The 20,378-nt window shown below is 41.8% G+C and overlaps 1 protein-coding gene across 4 annotated transcripts in view; it reads left to right on the top strand.

Moving 5' to 3' along the window:
* Nucleotides 1–20,378, top strand: part of RIPOR3 (RIPOR family member 3) — a 148,264-nt gene that overhangs the window by 115,698 nt on the left and 12,188 nt on the right. For all 4 annotated transcript variants that reach the window (XM_089513833.1, XM_089513836.1, XM_089513834.1 and 1 more), the window contains 4 exons: nt 13,371–13,500; nt 15,229–15,837; nt 17,282–17,421; nt 19,535–19,673. In XM_089513833.1, coding sequence (XP_089369959.1) covers nt 13,371–13,500; nt 15,229–15,837; nt 17,282–17,421; nt 19,535–19,673 — 1,018 coding nt within the window. The remainder of the gene's footprint in view (nt 1–13,370; nt 13,501–15,228; nt 15,838–17,281; nt 17,422–19,534; nt 19,674–20,378) is intronic.

Consider the following 20,378-nt stretch of genomic DNA (forward strand, 5'->3'; position numbering starts at 1 on the left):
TCACCTTCTTACCTTTCTGCAGGGACGTAGCCAAGGAGGGGGGTCCTTGGGGTCCGGACCCCCCCTTCCGTTAGATAAAATGAATGGTGTGTGCTGCTGTGCCGTGGCACCCAAGCCCCATTATAATGGTGGCACTTAGTCTGGACCCCCCCCCCCCCTTCCCAAAATCCTGGCTACGTCGCTGCTTTCTGGATATTTACAGAGAGATTTGTCTTCAGTACAGGACAAATATACAGTTCTGTGGGAGACCTGGACAAGATCTGAGATCAATGCTTGAATTTCTAGAAAAATGGCAAGAGCAGGAAGACATGTAGTGAAATCCACAAATCTCAAACTATTTCCAGAGAAGTTAGTATGTTGCAGCAAACACAACATAAGACTCTTGTGTCATCTTGAAGGCTAGCACATTTATTCTGGCACAAGGTTTCATGGTATGGACCTCTGATGATGTAGACAGCAGCTCACAAAAGCTTTTCAGAATAGTACCTATAGGTGGGGTACAAGAGCTGGCCCCACTTCCATCTCCCTATCACTCAAGCACTGTCTGGGATGTTTTCAGTATATATTTTGCATGTCACCAACTGGGTAGGTCAGCTTCAGTTTGGTAGTGACTGCGCTATAAACTGTATTGCAGACACACCTCTGTCTGGAGCACCATAGTGACAGAATGATAAGTGTAGCCAAGAGTAGAGAAAGTTTTAATTGATTCCAATTCTGCTTCTTTGTGCCAACACTTTTTTCCACAGTGTTCTTTGCAGCCAGGCCTGATTTACCTGGTGCTTGCCAATATTTCCCTGCTGTTAGCTCTTTACATTCTGAAATGTGGGTGCCAACAGCTCTTCCAAGGCTGGAGTATTTTCTACAATAAAGTGGACTTATTTCCACTCTAAATTTAAACAGTGACCTCTTGTGGTGATTCAGTCAGTCCCATGTAGTGAAATTTTAAAGTGGCTATATGGGGCTACATACAGACCAAATGTACAATCATAGAATCATAAAGTTGGAAGAGACCTCAAGGGCCATCCAGTACAATCCTCTGCCATGCAGGAACACACAATCAAAGCACTCCTGACAGATGGCCATCCAGCCTCTGTTTAACAACTTTCAAAGAAGGAGATTCCACCACATTGAAGGAGTGTGTTCCACTGTTAAACAGCTCTTACTGTCAGGAAGTCCTTCCTAATGCTGAGGTGAAATCTCTTTTCCTGTACTTTGAATCCATTGCTCCAAGTCCTATTCTCTGGAACAGCAGAAAACAAGCTTGCTTCGTCCTCAATATGACATCTCTTCAAATGGTTATACAGGGCTATCATATAATAATAATAATAATAATAATAATAATAATAATAATAATAATTTTTATTTTTCTATTTCCCGCCTCTCCCTGCTGATCGAGGCAGTATCACATCAATGCCATAAATACAAAATACAAAATACATGACAGTTTAAAACAGCAAATTTAAAACAGTGTTATATAACAACCTTACATAATAAATACAATATCAACATCAATATCAATATCAACAGTGCCAGTCAGCCAGGGTGTCGCAGTATGGGAAGCAGCGCATCTGGAGCGTCTGTTTTTCCACATTATCAGACCAGGTCGGATGGGTACGCTCGTCGGAAGAGATCCGTCTTTAATGCCTTCTTAAAGGCGTCTAATGATGTAATTAGGTGGATCTCTTCCGGTAAGCTGTTCCATAATTTTGGGACTGCGGCTGTAAATGCTTTTTGGGAAGTAGTTACCAATCTGGTTTTTTTGTGTTCCAGAAAATTCTTCCCCAAAGTTCTGAGTGTGCGAGGTGGATTGTGTAGAGAGAGGCGTTCCCATAAGTAAGTCGGGCTTGAGCCATGTAGGGCTTTAAAGGTAACAACCAACCCTTTGTATTGCACCCAGAAGCTAATCGGTAGCCAGTGTAACGATTTTAATATTGGTGTGATATGATCCGATCTAGATGTTCCCGTGATCAATCTGGCTGCCGCATTTTGGATTAACTGAAGCTTCCGAACTTGGTACAAAGGTAGCCCCATGTAGAGCGCATTACAGAAATCTAAACGAGAGGTTACCAGTGCATGCACCACTGTTTCAAGGTCTTTCCGAGCCAGGTAGGGGCACAGCTGGCGTATCAACCAAAGTTGGTACCAAGCACTCCTGGCCACCGCCTCCACATGCGATGTTAATTGTAGAGACGAGTCCAGGAGCACTCCCATACTGCAAACTTCGTCCTTTAGGGGAAGTGTGACCCCATCCAGATAGGTTGGCAAATCTCCCCACCTGGCCCAGGAGTTCCTATTGCAAGTATCCCTCCGTTTTCTCTGGATTCACCTTGAGCTTGTTTTCCCTCATCCAGCCCATTATCGACTCAAGACAGGCGTATAGAGGGGAGATGCCATCCTTGGTCACTGCAGCAGTCGGGGACAGGGAGAAATGGAGTTGGGTGTCATCAGCGTACTGATAACACTGCGCCCCGTGTCTCCGGATGATCTCTCCCAGCAGCTTCATGTAAATATTAAACAGCATGGGAGACAGAATGGCGCCTTGAGGGACGCCAGATGTCAGTTCCCGCTTAGGAGAACAACTGTCTCCCAGCATCACCATCTGGAATCTGCCCGAGAGATAGGATCTGAACCACTGCAATGCAGTACCTCCAATGCCCAAATCCCTCAGACGTTCCAGAAGGATACCGTGGTCAATGGTATTGAAGGCCACTGAGATGTCCAAGAGCACCAACAGGGTCACACTTCCCCTGTCGATGCCCAGACGGAGATCATCAACCAAAGCGACCATGGCAGTCTCAACTCCGTAACCTGCCCTCAAGCCAGTTTGAAATGGGTCTAGATATTCGGCTTCATCCAAGACTGCCTGGATATAACCTCTTAACCTTCTCTTCTCCAGGCTAAACATACCCAGCTCCCTAAGTTTCTCTTCATAGGGCATGGTTTCCAGACCCTTTACCATGTTGGTCACTCTCCTCTGGACATGCTCCAGCTTGTCCACATCCTTTTTAATTGTGGTGCCCAGAACTGGACACAGTATTCCAGATGAGGCCTGACCAAGGCAGAATAGAGTGGCACTATTATTTCCCTTGAGCTAGACATTATACTTCTGTTAATGCAGCCTAGAATTGTATTGGGTTATTTAGCTGTCACATCACACTGTTGACCCATGTTCAACTAGTGGTCTATTAGATCCCTTTCACATGTAATCTTATTAAGCCAGGTGTCCCCCATCTATGCATCTCATTTTTTTTCTGCCTAATGCAGTACAGTTCAGTACAGTTAGAAATTGTGCAAGGAAGGACAAAAGGAAAGCGAGTTGGCCTTTACCAGTTCTCTGTCATAATGTCCCAGATGTGTCTGATAACACAGGGGAAATTGTCCTCCTCCTGTGCTGGGGGAGGGTTCAGTGTTGGTAGGAGAGTTGGTATTTTTCCTACTTGCAGGAGAAGAGCAAATTACTTTTCCCATTTATTATCACTGAAGTGTTCTTAAATATGAAAACTCTTACAAGCACTGTGTGTAACTAGAAGTGTCCTCCATGTGTGCTGTGTAGATTTTGCCCAAGTAAGTAGGCACAGGATAGGTTGCAGGCAGCCTTTATTGTCTCAGTAAGCGAAATGGCATTTGCTATCTTAATATCCCTTAGTACTTGATTATTTGGTGTCACTTGGTGCATTCTGAACCTCAGTCCATCCCCATTGACACCACTGCTATCAGCTTCTTAGTTTCAGTTAGTCTCAAAACATCTATAAGATCCCTTTGCATACTCTAGCAGAGAATTATTTAAGAACCTCATCTAATTGCAAATTCGATGGAACCATGCAATTAAAGTGGAATCAAACTGCCATTGCTCAGGTAGTATAAATGTTGTGGTACAGGAGGAGGCTTCTCTGTATTGAGGCACCTTAAGTGAAAACAAGAAAAATGAGTTGGAGCTAATGTTAACTTAGCCTGCTCTTTATGGTATGACATCTTCTAGTTTAGTCTTAAGGTATATTGTGTCCTTTAAAAAAAAAGGATTTCTTTGTAGATGGTTTTCACCCAAAGGCTGCTCAGCACCCACTCCTTTTTGTGTTTAAAAAATAGCAACAGTTAAGATTATGCCATAAAACAGAAAAGACAAACAATGGCAGAAATAAACCTTTTGAAAGCCATATCTTTTCATTCTTTGAGGAGGTTCTAGTCTTTTCCTCCAATAAGGGAGAACTTGGAAATGTTATTTTTTTTAAAGTGCTATAGCTGTGGCGTAAGAGGACAAAATCCTATTGCTCCCAAATAAGAATCCTGCCCCCTCCAAATGAAATTCCCCAAATTTATAGAATTCAAAGATACAGCTGTGTAAGTGTGTAGAGTCAGTACGTAGAAAGATCTTGTAGCACCTTTGAGACTAACTGAAAGAAAGAGTTTGGCAGCATGAGCTTTTGTAGGCTTACGTCTACTAATGCATCTGAGAAAGCAGATTGCCAATGCTGCCAATTTCTTTCAGTTAGTCTCAAAGGTGCTACAAGAGCTCTCTGTGCACAAATTTATAGTATTGCTGTGACTTACAACTTCAGTTTTACAAATACAATAATACTGTCTAAGCATCCTTAGCAAAGGGATGACAAGGGGAATGTGAACACAGCAAAGGCATGGACAATTTTCATTATCTCACTCTGCAACACTAGGCATTTGGGAACTGAAGGAGAGTTTCATGGAATGGACAGAATCCTTATCTGAAGGGACAAGGAGGACCTTATTTTGCTTCCCCCATTGGGAAACCCCCCAGCCAGTGTAACTGGTGGTCAGCACTGGAGGATTCTAAGAGAGGTAGTTCAAAAGATTATTTTTTTTCTAAGCTCTGACCTCATGTGCAAGGTTAGATTATTTTTGCCCCAACCACCTTTCTTTGGTTTGATGAACATACCCTCCTTCTACCTTTTGAACCATAAGAGGGCTTGAAATATTTTTGAGATGTATTATTTAAAGACTCCCGAAGTATACATGCATGCCAACTTAAAGATCTACCTTAAGTGCACTGTATGTGTAAAAATATATTTAAATGATATATTGGATCAGTTATTCATGGGAACAACATAGTTTCCCACAGTGTAATTTAGAAGAGAAAAATAGCATTAGATTTTTAACTTAATTTTTTTTCTACCTCTGAGAAATAACATTTTAAGGGTAAAACAAATTTTCTGAGAAATCCTCGAACTGCTAACATGTTTAAATTTCCTATAAAGGATTAGCTCAGAAATTAAAGCATCCACTTTTGTAATGTTTGAGTTTTTCTGAACATAATGCTTTATCCCCAAGTGGATTTTCTTGCTCGGTTCCCACCTTCACCCCCTGTATTCATGTTTCCTGAGAAGCTGTTTGCCTGCTCTTACCAACAGACGTGTTTTTAGTGTGATAAGGCAAGGCTGTCTTCTGTTTTCAATAGATAAATTGCAATTAAAATCCACTTGTTTACAAATGGGTTACTGCTGTGCTCTCTGGGGTGGAGAGAACCAGAGATTTTTTAAATGCCTTCTTTAATTAAGAACAGAGAAATGATGCGGGGGGTGTCTTCCTGCCTCTTCCAGTTCTCCAACATGATTCCCTTCCAGTGTGTTGGGCTACAACTCCGATAGGCACCCAGCTATTCATATAGCATGTGGATGCTGTAATCGAACACATTTGGAGGACAGATGGATGGATGCACACACAAAATTATACTGTGGAAAAGCATTTGTGAAAAATGAGTTCAGTCCAGAAATATTTTTGCCACAATAAAATGTATTGTGTCGCTTTAAATGTACTCTACTTTTTCTCAAAGTCGAGGGTCAAAGATGCTTATAGAAGTAACACCTCTAGTGGCTATAGACATAAAAAATGTTATATTTAAAATGACATTAAATTCTCAATAGAATTAAAAGCACCTATCTCTATCCTAAGCTTATTAAAAAAGAAGTTGTGAAAAGTGACAGCTGTTTTGTTTTAGTGAACAGCAGATGAGAAGGGGGTGGAGTGTAATCTTTGTACATCACTGTTGGACCAGTCTAGATTTCTTTCCGCCATCCTTAGCTGCTATTTGTGAAAGAAAAAAGGACCTTGTAACTGATAGCTGTGTGATAATCATTGTGACCAGTTTGTATCTGAGCCATTCCATGGAGTACCCCAGTGTTGTAAGTTAACAGCTGTGTTGTGCTCCCTTTCTTGTGAGTGGGGAATTGGGATGTCCTTAAATAGGGTCTGTTACCTTCAAATATTTATTGCCTGTTTATCTTTGCATGTTACTGAATATATATTATGGAGTGAAAAAAGCAAACAAGAATCAAACTGTTCCAAAGCAACAGTGCTGTCCTTCTGGGCCTTGTAGCTTGGAGGCCTTGTTTTGTAGTGGGTCTGGTCTTGGCTGAATGTTCCCAGAGGTGGTGCTGAGGGACTGTTGTTCAGCCTTTTGGCCATTAACCTATGCGCGATTCAATAGCATTCACTATTGTCTCTATGTTTCAACATCTACATTCAGTAACTGGAAGAGGTCATTCAGTGCTTGGGTGTCATCAGTATGGTGATGAAACCCAGCTCTATCTCTCCTTTATAACTCATGCCAAGGAGTATGTGTAGGGTTGCCATAATTGTCCACTTTTACCAGGGACAAAATGTGGAACAAATTCAAGACCAAACTGTAGGACAACTGCAGGACAAAACTCAGCCCAAAATGTAGGACATTGAAGAAAAATGGTGGACCTTAAATGTCCTACATTTTGAGCTGAGTTTTGTCCTGCAGTTGCCCTACAGTTTGGTCTTGAATTTGTCCTACATTTTGTCCCTGGTAAAAGTGGACAATTATGGCAGCCCTAAGTATGTGGCAAGACTGAACTGTTGCCTGGATGCAATAAAGAACTGGATGCAGGTGAACAGTTGTTGTTGTGTGCCTTCAAGGCATTTCCAACATATGGCAACCCTAAGGAGATGCAGGATCATGGGGTTTTCCTGGCAAGATTTGTTCAGAGGAAGTTTACCATTGGCTTCCCCTGAGGCAGGGAGCATGTGACTTGCCCAAGATCACCCATGGGCAAGTTTCATGGTCCAGCAGGGAATCAAACCCTGGTCTCCAGAGTCCTAGTCCAACACTCAAAGGGGCACGCTGGCTCTTGCAGATGAATAGACTGAGGCTTAATGCACACAAGACTGAAGTGCTGCTGGTCAGTAGGAAAACCAGCTTGAGACTGGGATTGCAGCCTGTTCTGGATGAGGTTTCTCTTCCTTTGAATAATAATAATAATAATAATAATGATATTTCCTGCCTCTCCCTGCGGATCGAGGTGGGATTACAATAATAGAAACACCATTACAAGATAAAAACCTACAATTTCATATACATTAAACTCAATAAAACACTAAAACCACTATCAATACAATACATAGACTAAATCATTTAAAATACACACAGTATCTTTACAAATAGAGGTGGGGTATTTCTAACTCTCTTATAGCAGATTGGGTGGAAGAGATCTGTCTTAAGTGCCTTCTTAAAGGCATCTAAGGTGGTAATGAGATGGATCTCCTCCGGCAAGCCATTCCATAATTTAGGAGCTATGGCAGTAAATGCCCTGTAAGAAGTTGTTGTTAATCTCATGTTTACATACTCTAATAAGTTATTACCATTTGTTCTGAAAGTGCAGGGTGGATTGTGTAGGGAGAGTTGTTCCTTCAAGTAACTCGGGCCCAAACCATGTAGGGCTTTAAAGGTAATAACCAACACTTTGTACTGAGCCCGGAAGCTGATTGGTAGCCGGTGAAGAGATTTTAACACTGGTGTTATGTGGTCTGATCTAGATGTTCCAGTGACCAATCTGGCTGCTGCATTTTGCACTATTTGAAGCTTCCAAACTTGGTACATAGGTAGCCCCATGTAGAGTGCATTACAGAAATCTAAACGAGAGATTACCAGTGCGTGTACCACTGCTTCAAGGTCCTTTTGGTCCAGGTAGGGATGCAGTTGGAGTATCAGCCGATGTTGGTACCATGCACTCCTGACCATCATAACCACATGGGATGATAACTGTAAAGATATGCCCAGGAGTACTCCCAAACTGCGAACATTGTCCTTTAAGGAAAGTGTGACCCCGTCCAGGACTGGTTGACAAAATTCTGTCCCTGGACTTGGGGTACCTATCGCAAGTACCTCCGTTTTCTCTGGATTCAACTTGTTTTCCCTCATCCAGTCCATTACCACCCCAAGGCAGACATCCAGAGGAGAGATGTCATCCTTAGTCACTGCAACAGTCGGAGACATAGAGAAATAGATTTGGATGTCATCAGCGTACTGATAACACCGCGCCTCATGTCTCCAGATGATCTCTCCCAGCAGCTTCATGTAAATGTTAAACAGCATGGGAAATAGAATGGCGCCTTGAGGGATGCCAGATGTCAACTCTCTCCTAGAAGAGCAACTGTCCCACAGCTTCACCATCTGGAATCTGCCCAAGAGGTAGGAGTGGAGCCAATGGAGCGCAGTGAAAGATCAGGTCCATCATTTGGGGGGGCTCTTGTGCTGCTTTTGGATAGCCTGGTTGCTGCTGTGGCCAGGATCACCTTTACCCAGGAATGCCCTACCCAGCTTTGGCTGGTGCATCAGCTGCACCCTTTGTTGAGGAAGGCAGATTTGGCCACAGTAGTTCATCCCTTGGTTACCTCTCAGACTACTATAATGCACTGTACATGATGCTGCCCTTGAAAAGTGTTCAGAAGCTGCAGCTAGTACAAAATGTAACAGCCTGGTGTCAGGTGTACAATGTAGAGACCATATAACACAAATCCTGCAAGAACTGCACTGGCTTCCATATTGCTTCTCAGTTCAGTTCAAGGTACTGGTGTTGACTTTGTTGTTTTTGTATGCCTTCAAGTTGCTTCCAACTCATGGTGGGGAAGCTGTCATGGGGTTTTCTTGGCAAGTTTCTTCAGAGGTTTTTTTTGACTTTTTGACCTCTGAGGCTGATAGAATGTGATTTGCCCAGGGTTAAAAACCCCTAAATGACTTAGGGCCAATATATAAAAGACTGCTTCCTCCCATATGTGCCTACCAGAGGTTTGAGATCTTCAGATCTTCACGCAGTTGTGTGTTCCAATACCTCATGGAGTTAGTTGGTGGATACATGAAACAGGGCTGGTCCTGTCAGTTTTAAGCTTCTGACAGGTAGCCAAAACAGTGTTGTTCCACATGGCACTCAGTGTTGTTCAATTCTCCACTGGGCCATGAAAACCTTGGGCAAGTCACATACTCTCAGCCATACATGAACATTCTTTATTACAGTCAAAGACCAGCATCTATATAAAATATAACATAAAAAATAAAATAATACACATAAAAAGATTGCTTGGGATAAAAATCTGCCAACTAAGAAAATCCCATGATAGGTTTGCCTAGGGTCACCATAAAGCACCTTGAAGGCACACAGCAACAGAAACAACAAATGTAGAAATAGGTAATCAGGATTGCAGCTTCTGCTCTTTTAACAGTAAAATATATACATATAGATATGTTTCATATTATTAGCAAAATAAAGTGTAGCAATTTGGAACAACCAGTGTCATTTCATGGACTCATAAATACACTACTATGGATGGTAAACCTTGTTCTCTCTCCTTTCTCTCTGTAGACATTGTGTGCTAATTTACTACAAAGGAATGAGAATAAACAGATGGGCTGCTAATCTTCTTCTGTGCTGTTGGCTTGCTTTGAGGAGCACCAGCTGTTTGACACTGTTCAATGTAGCCAATTAACCTCAAAAATGTTACTGGTGATTATCATGACAGTACCTTCAGAATGAGGAAGGCTGCTGAAGTTTGTCAGTGTCTTCAGGCTGTGCCAGACATCCCAAAGCAGGCATACATGCAAGCAGTTCCAAATAAAATTAATGAGACTTAAGACTGAACTTCTTCTGGTGGCAAACTAGAAAACATATCCTGTAAATGGCCATTGTTAGTATATGTATTATTTTCCTTACCTCCCTTGTTAAAATGAGGCAGCTTTAACTTTGTTTTCTTCACACTGCAGAAATAAAGCCATTTGTACCACTTTAACTTCCATGGCTCCATGCTATGAAATTTTGGGATTAGTACTTTAGGGAGGCACCAGAGCTGTCAGACTAGGAAGGCTAAATATCTCACAAAGTTACAAATCCCAGAAATTCATAGCATTGAGCAATGGAAGTTAAAATGGTGTCGAGCTGCCTTATTTTTTGCAACGTGACACAACCTAGATCTTATTTAGGATGGGCATTGGAAATCTCTGCCTAGAAAGCAACAGCCTGCAATATCTCTTCAGTCTCCTGCTCTTAACAAGAACACTGAGTTCTAGCTTTCATGGCTACGAAAATCATAGGGGGAAAAATACTTTTTTGCACTACAATTCCCATAAGTTACACATAGCCCTAAAGTAATGTTTCTACGATATTGGTAATATTTTAGGCTGTTTTTTCATTTGGGCTTTCAGAATAATTTACACCAAACCAAACCAAACCAAACCAATACAATTAAAAGAGACAAAGCTCCACAGACAGCTAAAAACGAATGTAGAAGAGCACTCTTAAGTTGCATTTCAATGAAACTCATGTACATGAAAGCATGGGAGTGGTGTAAAAGGCTAATTATTTATCTACATGTTCTGCAATTTTTGGATTCAGTATGTCAGTGTTTGTCCAATCTTTGAGTTCTTGGAACAATTTTTAATTCTCCTACTATTGATTTTTCTTGATAGCACACAGCTGAAGAAGAGTGCTGGCTGTGATGTAAGCCAGTGCTTTTTGACCTCTGGTCTTCCAGATGTTTTAACCTCCAGCTGTCAGAAGCCCCACGCAACATGGCTAATAGTAAGATATTCTGGGAGCTGAAGGCCAAAATTTCTAGGGAGTTGTTGGTGAGCCACTGCTCTAAATCTTATTCTCATTTAGAATAGGTGAAACCACCAAAATGGGCATCATTAATCGGGGGTAGGAATTGTGTGGCCCTCGGATGTAGAACTACAATGCCTATCAGCCTCTGGCAGTGTAGCCAGTGGTGAGGAATGCTGGGCGTTGCAATTTGATTACAGAAAAAAAGGAGGAAGAGACAAAGTGGGCAAAATAGCTGCAGAATAACCAAATTCTTTCCAATATATTGGCATCACAATTTACATTCACTCAAATAAAAAATACTGTACATGTTTGCAAACTTTAAACCCATTGAACAAATGGAAAAATCTATGAAAACTTTATAAACCATGAGTCATGATAGAAAGTTCAAACAGGAAACACCAATATATATTAAAAAGAATTTGGTTTCATATATTTAGAGTGCCAAAACCAGAGAGAATTGTACAAACAGTTATGACTACTGTACTTTAATGCAGTTATGTTTGCCCACGTTGTCTCTTCCTCCTTTGTTTTTTGTAGTGCTTTGAGGTGAGTGTTGCAGTTTAGTACCTGGTTCTGTAGTTGCAGTTTGACCAAGGTGTGGAAAGCTGCCCAGTTTTCATCTTTGCCCTGGATGGAACATGACTAAGGTTCTCCCTATCCTTAGGTGGAATGAAGGTGCCATTTCAGGGAGCTGGATCCAGGTGTCCAGGAGGGTCAGAAATGGAGGGCCAGAAATATTTAATTATTCTGCTTGCTTTTCTATATATTCACTACCACAGAAATGTACTTGTGGGATTTTCTGTCTTGGGTACCCAAATGATTTGACCCACACTGGGTTTTATTGACATTGACTGGTGCGGGGTGATGATCCATTTGCTACTCTGTCTGAGAAAGGAAACTCTTAGGCTGGCCCCAAACCTGGCCTCAGAATACACACATTTCCTGAGAGAGAAATACAAGGATGTAGGACTAGTGCAAGGTTTTCAGAGAAGATGCCATCTAGTGAGGGCCCCCAACATCACTCTTATCAAAAGGTGGACTGTGAGCAACAGCAGAGCAGGCAGTGGTAATGGACACAGTCCACATCAAGCTATCTGGTACTCATTCACCTCTATGCTGAGACATTAGAGGGCTGGGCAATGCTACCTGGTCTGAGGGCCTAGCCACTCTTCTCCAGTCTGCAGGCAAAGGGAAAGAATCTCAGAGTGAGAGCCCTTTCATGAAAATTTGTGCATTTTCCTCCTTTACGATACATGGTGGTGGTGATGGTGTTTTATTTGAATGGCATAGGTTGGAGTGCTGGGCTACAACTTTGAAGTTCACGGTTTGAATCCCTTGTGCATTAAAAATTCACTTGAGCATAAAAGCCCATTAGGTGACCTTTGGCAACTTACACTCTCTCAGCCTCAGAGGATGGCAATGGCAAGCCCCCTCTGAAGAAACTTGCCAAGAAAACCGTACAGTAGGTTTACTTTAGGGTCGCCATAGGTCAAAAGTGACTTGAAGGCACACGGTGACAACACTTTGAACAACTATGCTTGATGCTGAATGTATGACACTGAATGTATCCTCCTAACTATTCCTGGTAATGTCAGCCTTGTAACATCACCAGGGACTTACCTCTGTGACAAGTCACTTATTTTCAGGTTTTGATCATGAAATATCAGGGCCTGGGATGCGTTTGTTTGTTGAAATGAAGGCTATTAATCAGGTCTGGCAGGCCCTCTGTTGGCTTTAGCCTTTGCCACACCATACTGGATGGTGATGCCAGATCACAGGTTGTTTAATGTAGGAAGTGTTTCCACAAGATGAGCACTTAGAAGACCACTGGATGAATAAACACTTCTTCAAAAAATTCTCAGCTTGTAAAGCAGGGGTGGTAGGAACTATGCAGCCCTCCAGATGTTCCTGGACCTCAGTTCCCTCACAGTTGGTTGTAGTCTGCACCAAACAGGCTCTTTTAATGTCTAATACTAAAAGGAACCATTTTGACATTGGCACCTGAAATCCATAAATGCAAATCTGTGTGACACCAGTGATCCCATGGATGCTATCCTGTGAGCGCTCAGGACACTCACACAGCTGTATGCCATACTCACAATTGCAACAGATGTCTTAGTTGGGTAGAACAATGCAGTCTTTTCAGTGACAAAAATGTTGGGGTGTCCCTCCTCCCAGCAGTGGAAGAAAGTGATGCCTTAGGTTCTGCGTAAGAAGAATGGTGTAGGATATAGATCAAATCAGATAAAATAAAATAAAATAAAATAGATAGATATATAAATGTGTATTCCTGCAACAAAATTAAGTTTTCTATGTTCCCTAAAACAGAAAAGTAGCAACTAGATTTTTATTGCAGTGAGCAGTCAAAGGCCATATTTTGGGAGGGCTGCAGCTCCTTTTTTTATTACAGATGAATGATAATTTTCAGTCTATGGCACACTGAGATATGTTGGCTTCTTATTCTCTAAATTGAAATTCTTTGTGAATTATGTGTTTTACCCATAGTCCCTTTGACACTGAGAGTGTAATTTTGTCTCCGGGATCCACTGCTAAGTTTTCTGTGGGGAGTAGGAAAAACTCCATATACAGCTGGACTCCACCAAACACTCCCAGCTTCCGAGAGAAATATTACCTTGTAAGTATGAGCGGGTGAAGAGTATTGCTTTGCCCTAAACCCTAATCTCCAACTGTTTGTGTCTTCTGTTATAGGATGGATGTTAGTGAAATCTCACTTCGAAGAAGTACGATGAGAGTTCATATCTATCTTGCATTGCTGGATCAGTATTGCAAAGCAAAGGAAATCCAAGCTGTTGTGCCCCTTGTGTCTAATACTAAACAGCTAAACCATTCTCTTTACAAACAATATCAACTCTTCCATACATAGCTCCCATGAATCAGGAGTGGACAGCCCCAAGGCCCTAAGTCTACATATCTTGGCTGGTTCCTTGGTCTAGATCAGAAAGCCTCTGCAAGAGACCAGTTCAGACCTAGCAAATGGGTAAGAGAGGTATCAAGATGAGGAGAACGAGTAGTGAAAATAAGGGGTAAATCAGCCTGCGTTTTAAGAGCCTTGGGAGAGGACTTTCTTTCAGTCCCCCCAGTATCACAGACATGTTTGTGAGGATTCTGTTATGCTTCCCGACTGCAAAACATCCACAGGAGGCTAGGTTGACTGCTTTGATTTATTTCCACCAGTGGTTATTTAGGTAAGCTTTTGGCTATTGGCTGATTGCTGTAGGAGTTTTTTTTAACAACCAAGGGGTACTGCTACACTTTTATTCTCATTGTTATGTTTTAATTGCTTTTAAACAGTTTTAAATAAGTGCTGTGTTAAACAGGATAGCTTATATAATAGTTGTAAAATCTTATTTTATTGCAGTGATTGCTTTTGACAGTATTGTGAGCATCCCACATTGGGAGAAAATAATGAAAGGCGGTTTACAGGCCGCCCTTTTGGGGTGGCCTGTACCCACCCCTTTTCCTGCTGGATCGGGGCCTCAGCTGCCACAGTGACAGCCTCTGAGGCCTTGATCCGCCGCTTTCCAGGCTGTGGGGAAGCGGCAAAAAGTCTTCATGCCCCAAGGACACCCGACAGTGGCGGGGATGAAGAGAAAGGGGCCGCTCAGCTGCTTTCTCTCTTGTGTCACTAGCGCAGCCGTTTAAAGGCTGCGCCTAGTGACACAAACCTGGAAGGAGCTCCGTTTCTGCGCCCTCGCGCGGTACCAGGACATCACTTCCACACCACTCCATTTGGAGGCGGCACGGTCATGATGTCCCAATGGCGGCGCCCATGTAGAATGGGCGCCGCCATTTTGTACATACTAGGGTTACGGCGTTCGGAAAAGACGCCCTTTCCTAACCCTAGTATGTACTTAGTACGTACTTTTTGTACATCTGGAATGTGCCAAAATTAAATAAAATTTGATCAAGTAAGTAATAATACAAAGGTGTGGTGGAAAGAGATAGAGAGAAGGGGTGATTTCACCCACTTTGAGTTCTGAACTCAAAACTTGTTGGAGTAAAACAGTTGGAGTTTTTGGGAGAACACAGACGGGGCTGTTCTAGCCTTTCTAAGAAGGGAGTTCCAGATCATGGGGCAGTCACTGGGACGATGCATCCCCTCCAAGCATGCCTGTAAGGGTGGTAAAACTAAGAATAACTTAGAGTACTCAAAATGGTATTGAATGTCATCATTAGTGATGTGCAAGAAGGGTGAGGGGGAGAAAAGAAAATCACAAACTGCATACATTTAAAAAAATCAACATTAAGAGGTATAATTCATGGATTATGCTTTTACATTATAAAATGTATTTCCAGAAGGAATATGCTATTTTATTTCCAATCTTTTTTGTGTTTGTCTCAGTCTGTATTACAGCCAGGGAGAAAGCAAGCAGATATCAGAGATGAGGCCCAAGATTCCTGCATCCTGAGCTACTTGGCTGACTGTGATTTTGACATGCGCCTAAGGTCTGTTAGTCACAGCTTCACCGAGACAACTGAAGGCAGCTCTTTTACTTCGGAGGACCAGAAAGGCACAGAAAGCAGAAATGTGACTCCACCCTCAAATCAAAGGATGTTGCCATTGATTATGCTTCAGGATGGTCAGGTAGAAAGAGAGCAATGGAACTTTTCACTCAGTCGTCCTCTTGGCCATAGAACTCTAGACATCCTACAAGAAACACCCCATGCTGACACTACTCTGACTATCTCATCATGCCTGTTGGATCAGGAGAAAGGTGACAGCAAATCCATCACCAGGGACTGGAGTCTTCCCTCAGCACAACAAAGAACAGTCTTCTCCCTTGGTCAAAGAGGCTTGAAGGATGATGGTGATGCCGAACCTGGTAGAAATACCAGATCTATTGAGAAGATCCTGCAAGAAGTGTTACATTTGCTAGAATCACAGCACCCAAGTGCCATCCAACTGCGGGAACTGGAATATCAGATTTTGTGTATCCGGGACAAATTAAAGGTACAGATTTGCTGTCATTTTAAGCTCCTGCTCCTCAGTATTTCCAAATGCAGAGGCCAAGAACAGGCATTATGCTTGCATAGTGTAAATCTGCATTCATGTAGCCACATGGTGGTCCTCTACTACCTTTCTACTAAAAAGTAAGATTGTATAGTTAATTGTACATCTGGCAGTATGTCTGCTTATTACTCCATTCTGCAATGGGGAATGCAATTCCAGTCAATAAAATGGTAATTGATAGCACTGACAAATAGTTAAGTATAGTACAAGTTGGGAATTCACAACTGCATGGCTAGAATCCTGTTGGGTTAGTTCCAACTAGTGTAAAACCACTGAATCAATTGTTCAGTGGTGAATCAACACACAGGCAAATCCAATTAATTCAGGGGTGTCTTTTGTAGGAGCTTATCGCATGGTTTAATAGTCTGTTTTACCTTTATCTGTCTTAAGTCTTAATTAATTCATTAATTTCTTAAGCTGGAAAACTTCTGGTTCTGAAAAGAGCCACGAGGAGTGCTCTTGGAAGCAGGGATGCACCCGGGATGTATTCAGGCGGCAGATTTGGTGGCTAAAACCTTCTGATAAGATCATGATGCAGCCCAAATTAAGATTTAAGATGGATAGAGGTAAAATGGATTATTACGCCATGCGATAAGGTCTGTAGTTTGGGCTAACAATAGGATTTAGGCCTATGTGAAATGGGTAGACTTATGCAACCATTAATTGAATAAATATGTTGCATAATAGCTAAAACGTACAACCACATGCATAACGGCTGCAAAGGATTCCAGCCAAAGGCTTCAAGAATGTTTTCGCAAGCATATGGATTATGCCCAGACATGCTACTGGAAGACTTTCAGCATGATAGTGGTTTGAATGTTGGACTATGACTCTGGACACCAGGGTTTGAATTCCCACTCAGCCATGGAAACTCACTGGGTGATCTTGGACAAGTCACACTCTCTCAGCCTCAAATGAAGGCAAGGAAAGCAGGTGATTAACAGGAAGATTTTCTAATTCCCTGTCTTGTAATTCTCTGTTGGTTTGAATCTATCAAACCAACATTTCAATGCCACAAGACTGTTTCCTGTAACAGATTAACATGTCTATTCTTTTAGAAAGAATCCCCCAGTTTGTTTATTTAAAATATTTTAAGTCATTGTTTTATAAAGCACTCAAGGCAATTTACACCTTATTTATTTATCGCAATTGTACATAAAAAGATTAAACTGCAACATATAGTGAATTTGCATGTAGCAATAACCATCATTACAGTGCTATATTTTTTTAAAAGCCTGGCTATGATAATATATCCTTATTCTAACTGCAGAACAAATAAAAAATAATTCAGTGATGTGAAGACTTTTGATAATGCTATATTTCTTTTGATAAAATTAATTCCTGTTTAAAATAAAATGTAACTTTGGCTTTTTGTTACCAACAGCCAAAAAAGTATAATCCAAAACACTCCTCTGTTGAAAGTTTGATGGTTGAGACAGTACTGGAAAGCTTTGACTTCCTCAATGCTGACTGCAGTGCTGATGAGCTGTCATCTTTTGGGAGTGTCAGGACTTGTAGTATCAGGTAAGTTCTACATCAGCTTGTGTTATTTCCTTCCAAGAGCATATCATCTCAGCATCACTTTTTCAGAGTTGAAAAATACACACAGCACTAACTATTGAAGGCTGGAGGAATATGAAAATGAAATCTGAACTGCAGCACTGGGGAGTCATCCAGCTAAGTGTGTCTGAATGTTCCTTTAAGAATTTATGGGATTTCCCAAAGGAAGGGATTCTAACTTAGGAGCAAACTACATGTTATTATACTGCAGAGCAGGTGGCTACATCTGCTTGCTTCTTCCTTTGCAAATGCAAATACACAAAACCCAATTTAGATTGGGACCACAGCATGGAAAATGGGGAAAGGAGTCTTTAATCCAAGTCATGCCCCCTCTGCTTGCTAAACAAAAACACAGTTTGTTTCAGTTGAGGCTTTTTCTCTAGACGTTGGATACGTGACTTTGAGGGTTACAATTCCCATAATGCCAAAGTCAACATAGCCAATGGTTAGATTATTATGGTAATTGTAGTCATACCCAGCAAGAACCCTCATCCAAGCCTTCTTAATTGACATGCAGGCTCTGAAGTATGAATCTAGACCACACTTATTTTTGACTAGGAAGTAACAGTGATGACTGCACGCACCATATCAATGCACAGTGCACTTTGCTCCCCAGGATAATGCAGTATGATTGTACTTTACATGTCATTGGTATATTCTATAAAATCCTGGGATTTCTGGATTAGTGAAGAATTTAAAATTCTGTTGTGCTCTCCCCTGAATGATAACATTAGAGCACTCTAGCAGAGCATTCTAAGTAACTCACAAAATTGCAGAAACTCACATAATTGCAGAGTCCAACACTCCACAGGATGAAGTCATGTTAAGAGTGATAGCAAAGTGCTATAATTGTGTAATGTGGTGAAAAGCCACAGATAAAATTTTAAAAAATGGGTTAGATTAGTCAAATTCCTGGAGAATTGTTCTATCAGTGGCTATTAGTCATAGAAGAGAGCTTTCATGATCAGAAGAAAAAATAGTAGAATGCTATACTCCCTTCTTGCTTGTGAGCTTCCCAGGAGCAACTGGCTAGCCACTTTGAGTGGGTGAACTGGAATTGGGCTTTGCTCAGATCTCCTGATGTTCTGTTTCTTATATAGACTGCATGGATCTCCTTAAATTTCCTGAGCTAAGGACATTAAATCTAATCCTCTCGCATAGTATGAGAGGAGCAGTGGCCACTTTTTTTTATCTGCTGGAGGTCCCTAGGTCACATTTTGTGAGGACCTCACAGAGGGCTTTTGCCATCGTTGCCCCCTCTCTTTGGAATAAGCTCCCCGTAGAGCTCCGCTCCGCCGCATCGTTAGAGTCTTTCAAGAAAAACTTAAAAATGCATTTATTTCGGTTGGCATTCCCACCTTAGTTTAATTATTTTTTTCTCTGCCCCTTGTTTTCCTTTTGACCCCTGACCATTGTAAATCGATTTTTCCATTTCCTGCCCTTGACATATGTGTTTTTACTGATTCCTGTTCCCATTCCTTGTAGCAACGTTTTTAACTTTCATATTGTAATTGTTATTATCTTGTACTGCAATGTTTTAATCTTTGTAAGCCGCCTTGATCATTTTTATGGAAAGGCGGGGTATAAATAAAAATCATCATCATCATCATCATCATCAGCAGCAGCAGCCAAAACAGAAGGAGACTTAGGCGGGGTACGGACTGCCCAAAAGGGTGGTCTGCCCGTCTCCTGTTTTGCTGCATGAAGAAGCTGTAGCGGACAAATGTGCAGCTCCCTCGCGCAGCAAAAAGAACCCACAAAAAGTGGGTTCTTTCTGCGGTGCCATTGTGACACTGCAGTGTGCCAATGGCACACTTGTGGCATCACAAAGGGGCACAACGTGTGGACGCTAAGCGTCCGTCGCCTCAAAATGGCGGTGCCCGTGTGTACAGGATGCCACCATTTTGATGGCCTCGTCACGTGCTAGGGGTGAGGCACGTATGGGTGGTGCGCCCTCGGCCAACCCCTAGCATGTGACGAGGGCGCCACAAAGGCCCATCTGGATTGGGCCTATATTCCCCACCCTTCCTTTACTTCTATTGATTATTTCGATTTCTTTTTCCTCTCTTGCCATTAGCACTAATACCTACAACGATACCACATTGCCACCCCTCTACTATGATACCAAACCAGAAAAGAAAGAGCTAACCACAGGAACTGATGACCTGGACACACTTCTGGAAGTTCACCTGCAGTTCTGCAAAGTTCTTCTACAGGTGGGGAACTTTGCAGATTAATGTCTTATTACCATGTTTGGTCACACAGAATGAGAGACATGGAATGTTTAAAACAATATGCTTAGTTGGAGAGATCCTAGTGATTCAGTAAAAATGTTAGAAATCTCTTGCAAACATTTAACTTGACAAGACTTTCTTTCCTAAGTGTCTAAGGGAAGCCATGTTGGATCAAAAGTTTATCTAGTCCAGTATCCTGTTTACCACAGTGGCCAACCAGTTGACTCTGGGATGCCTGCAAGTACATAAGGGCTATACCACTGCCTTGCTTGCCTTGGTAACCTGAATTTCCTGTGTGCTGCTTGCCTAGAACTATATGCACAGACATGTCCTACCTATTAATTTTCAAATAGTTAAATATTTGGCAACCTTTATTTTACCTTTCCATTTTTTTTCATGACAGGCAAATTAGGCTTTTCCTTTGCCAGAAGATAGGGCCCCAATTCCTGGTGGTGATATTGGGAAAAGGCCATTGGTGAGCTTCTTTCCAAATGTATGACCATCAGATTATTCAAGTTAGGTAACTAAGGATTTAACATAAAATCTCAAAGCCAGGAAATCCTTAAAAGGCAAATTCAGAAGGTGACTGGGGATGATGAGAGTAGTAGTCTACTATGGCTGGAAGACACCATGTTGGAAGGTTGACAACTCTTTCTTACAGTTGACTTTCAGTAATCTCAGACTACA

The sequence above is a fragment of the Sceloporus occidentalis genome, unplaced genomic scaffold (assembly GCF_023333645.1).
Source record: "Sceloporus occidentalis isolate IW3139 unplaced genomic scaffold, rSceOcc1.0.p SCAF_3, whole genome shotgun sequence".
NCBI lineage: Eukaryota > Metazoa > Chordata > Lepidosauria > Squamata > Phrynosomatidae > Sceloporus > Sceloporus occidentalis.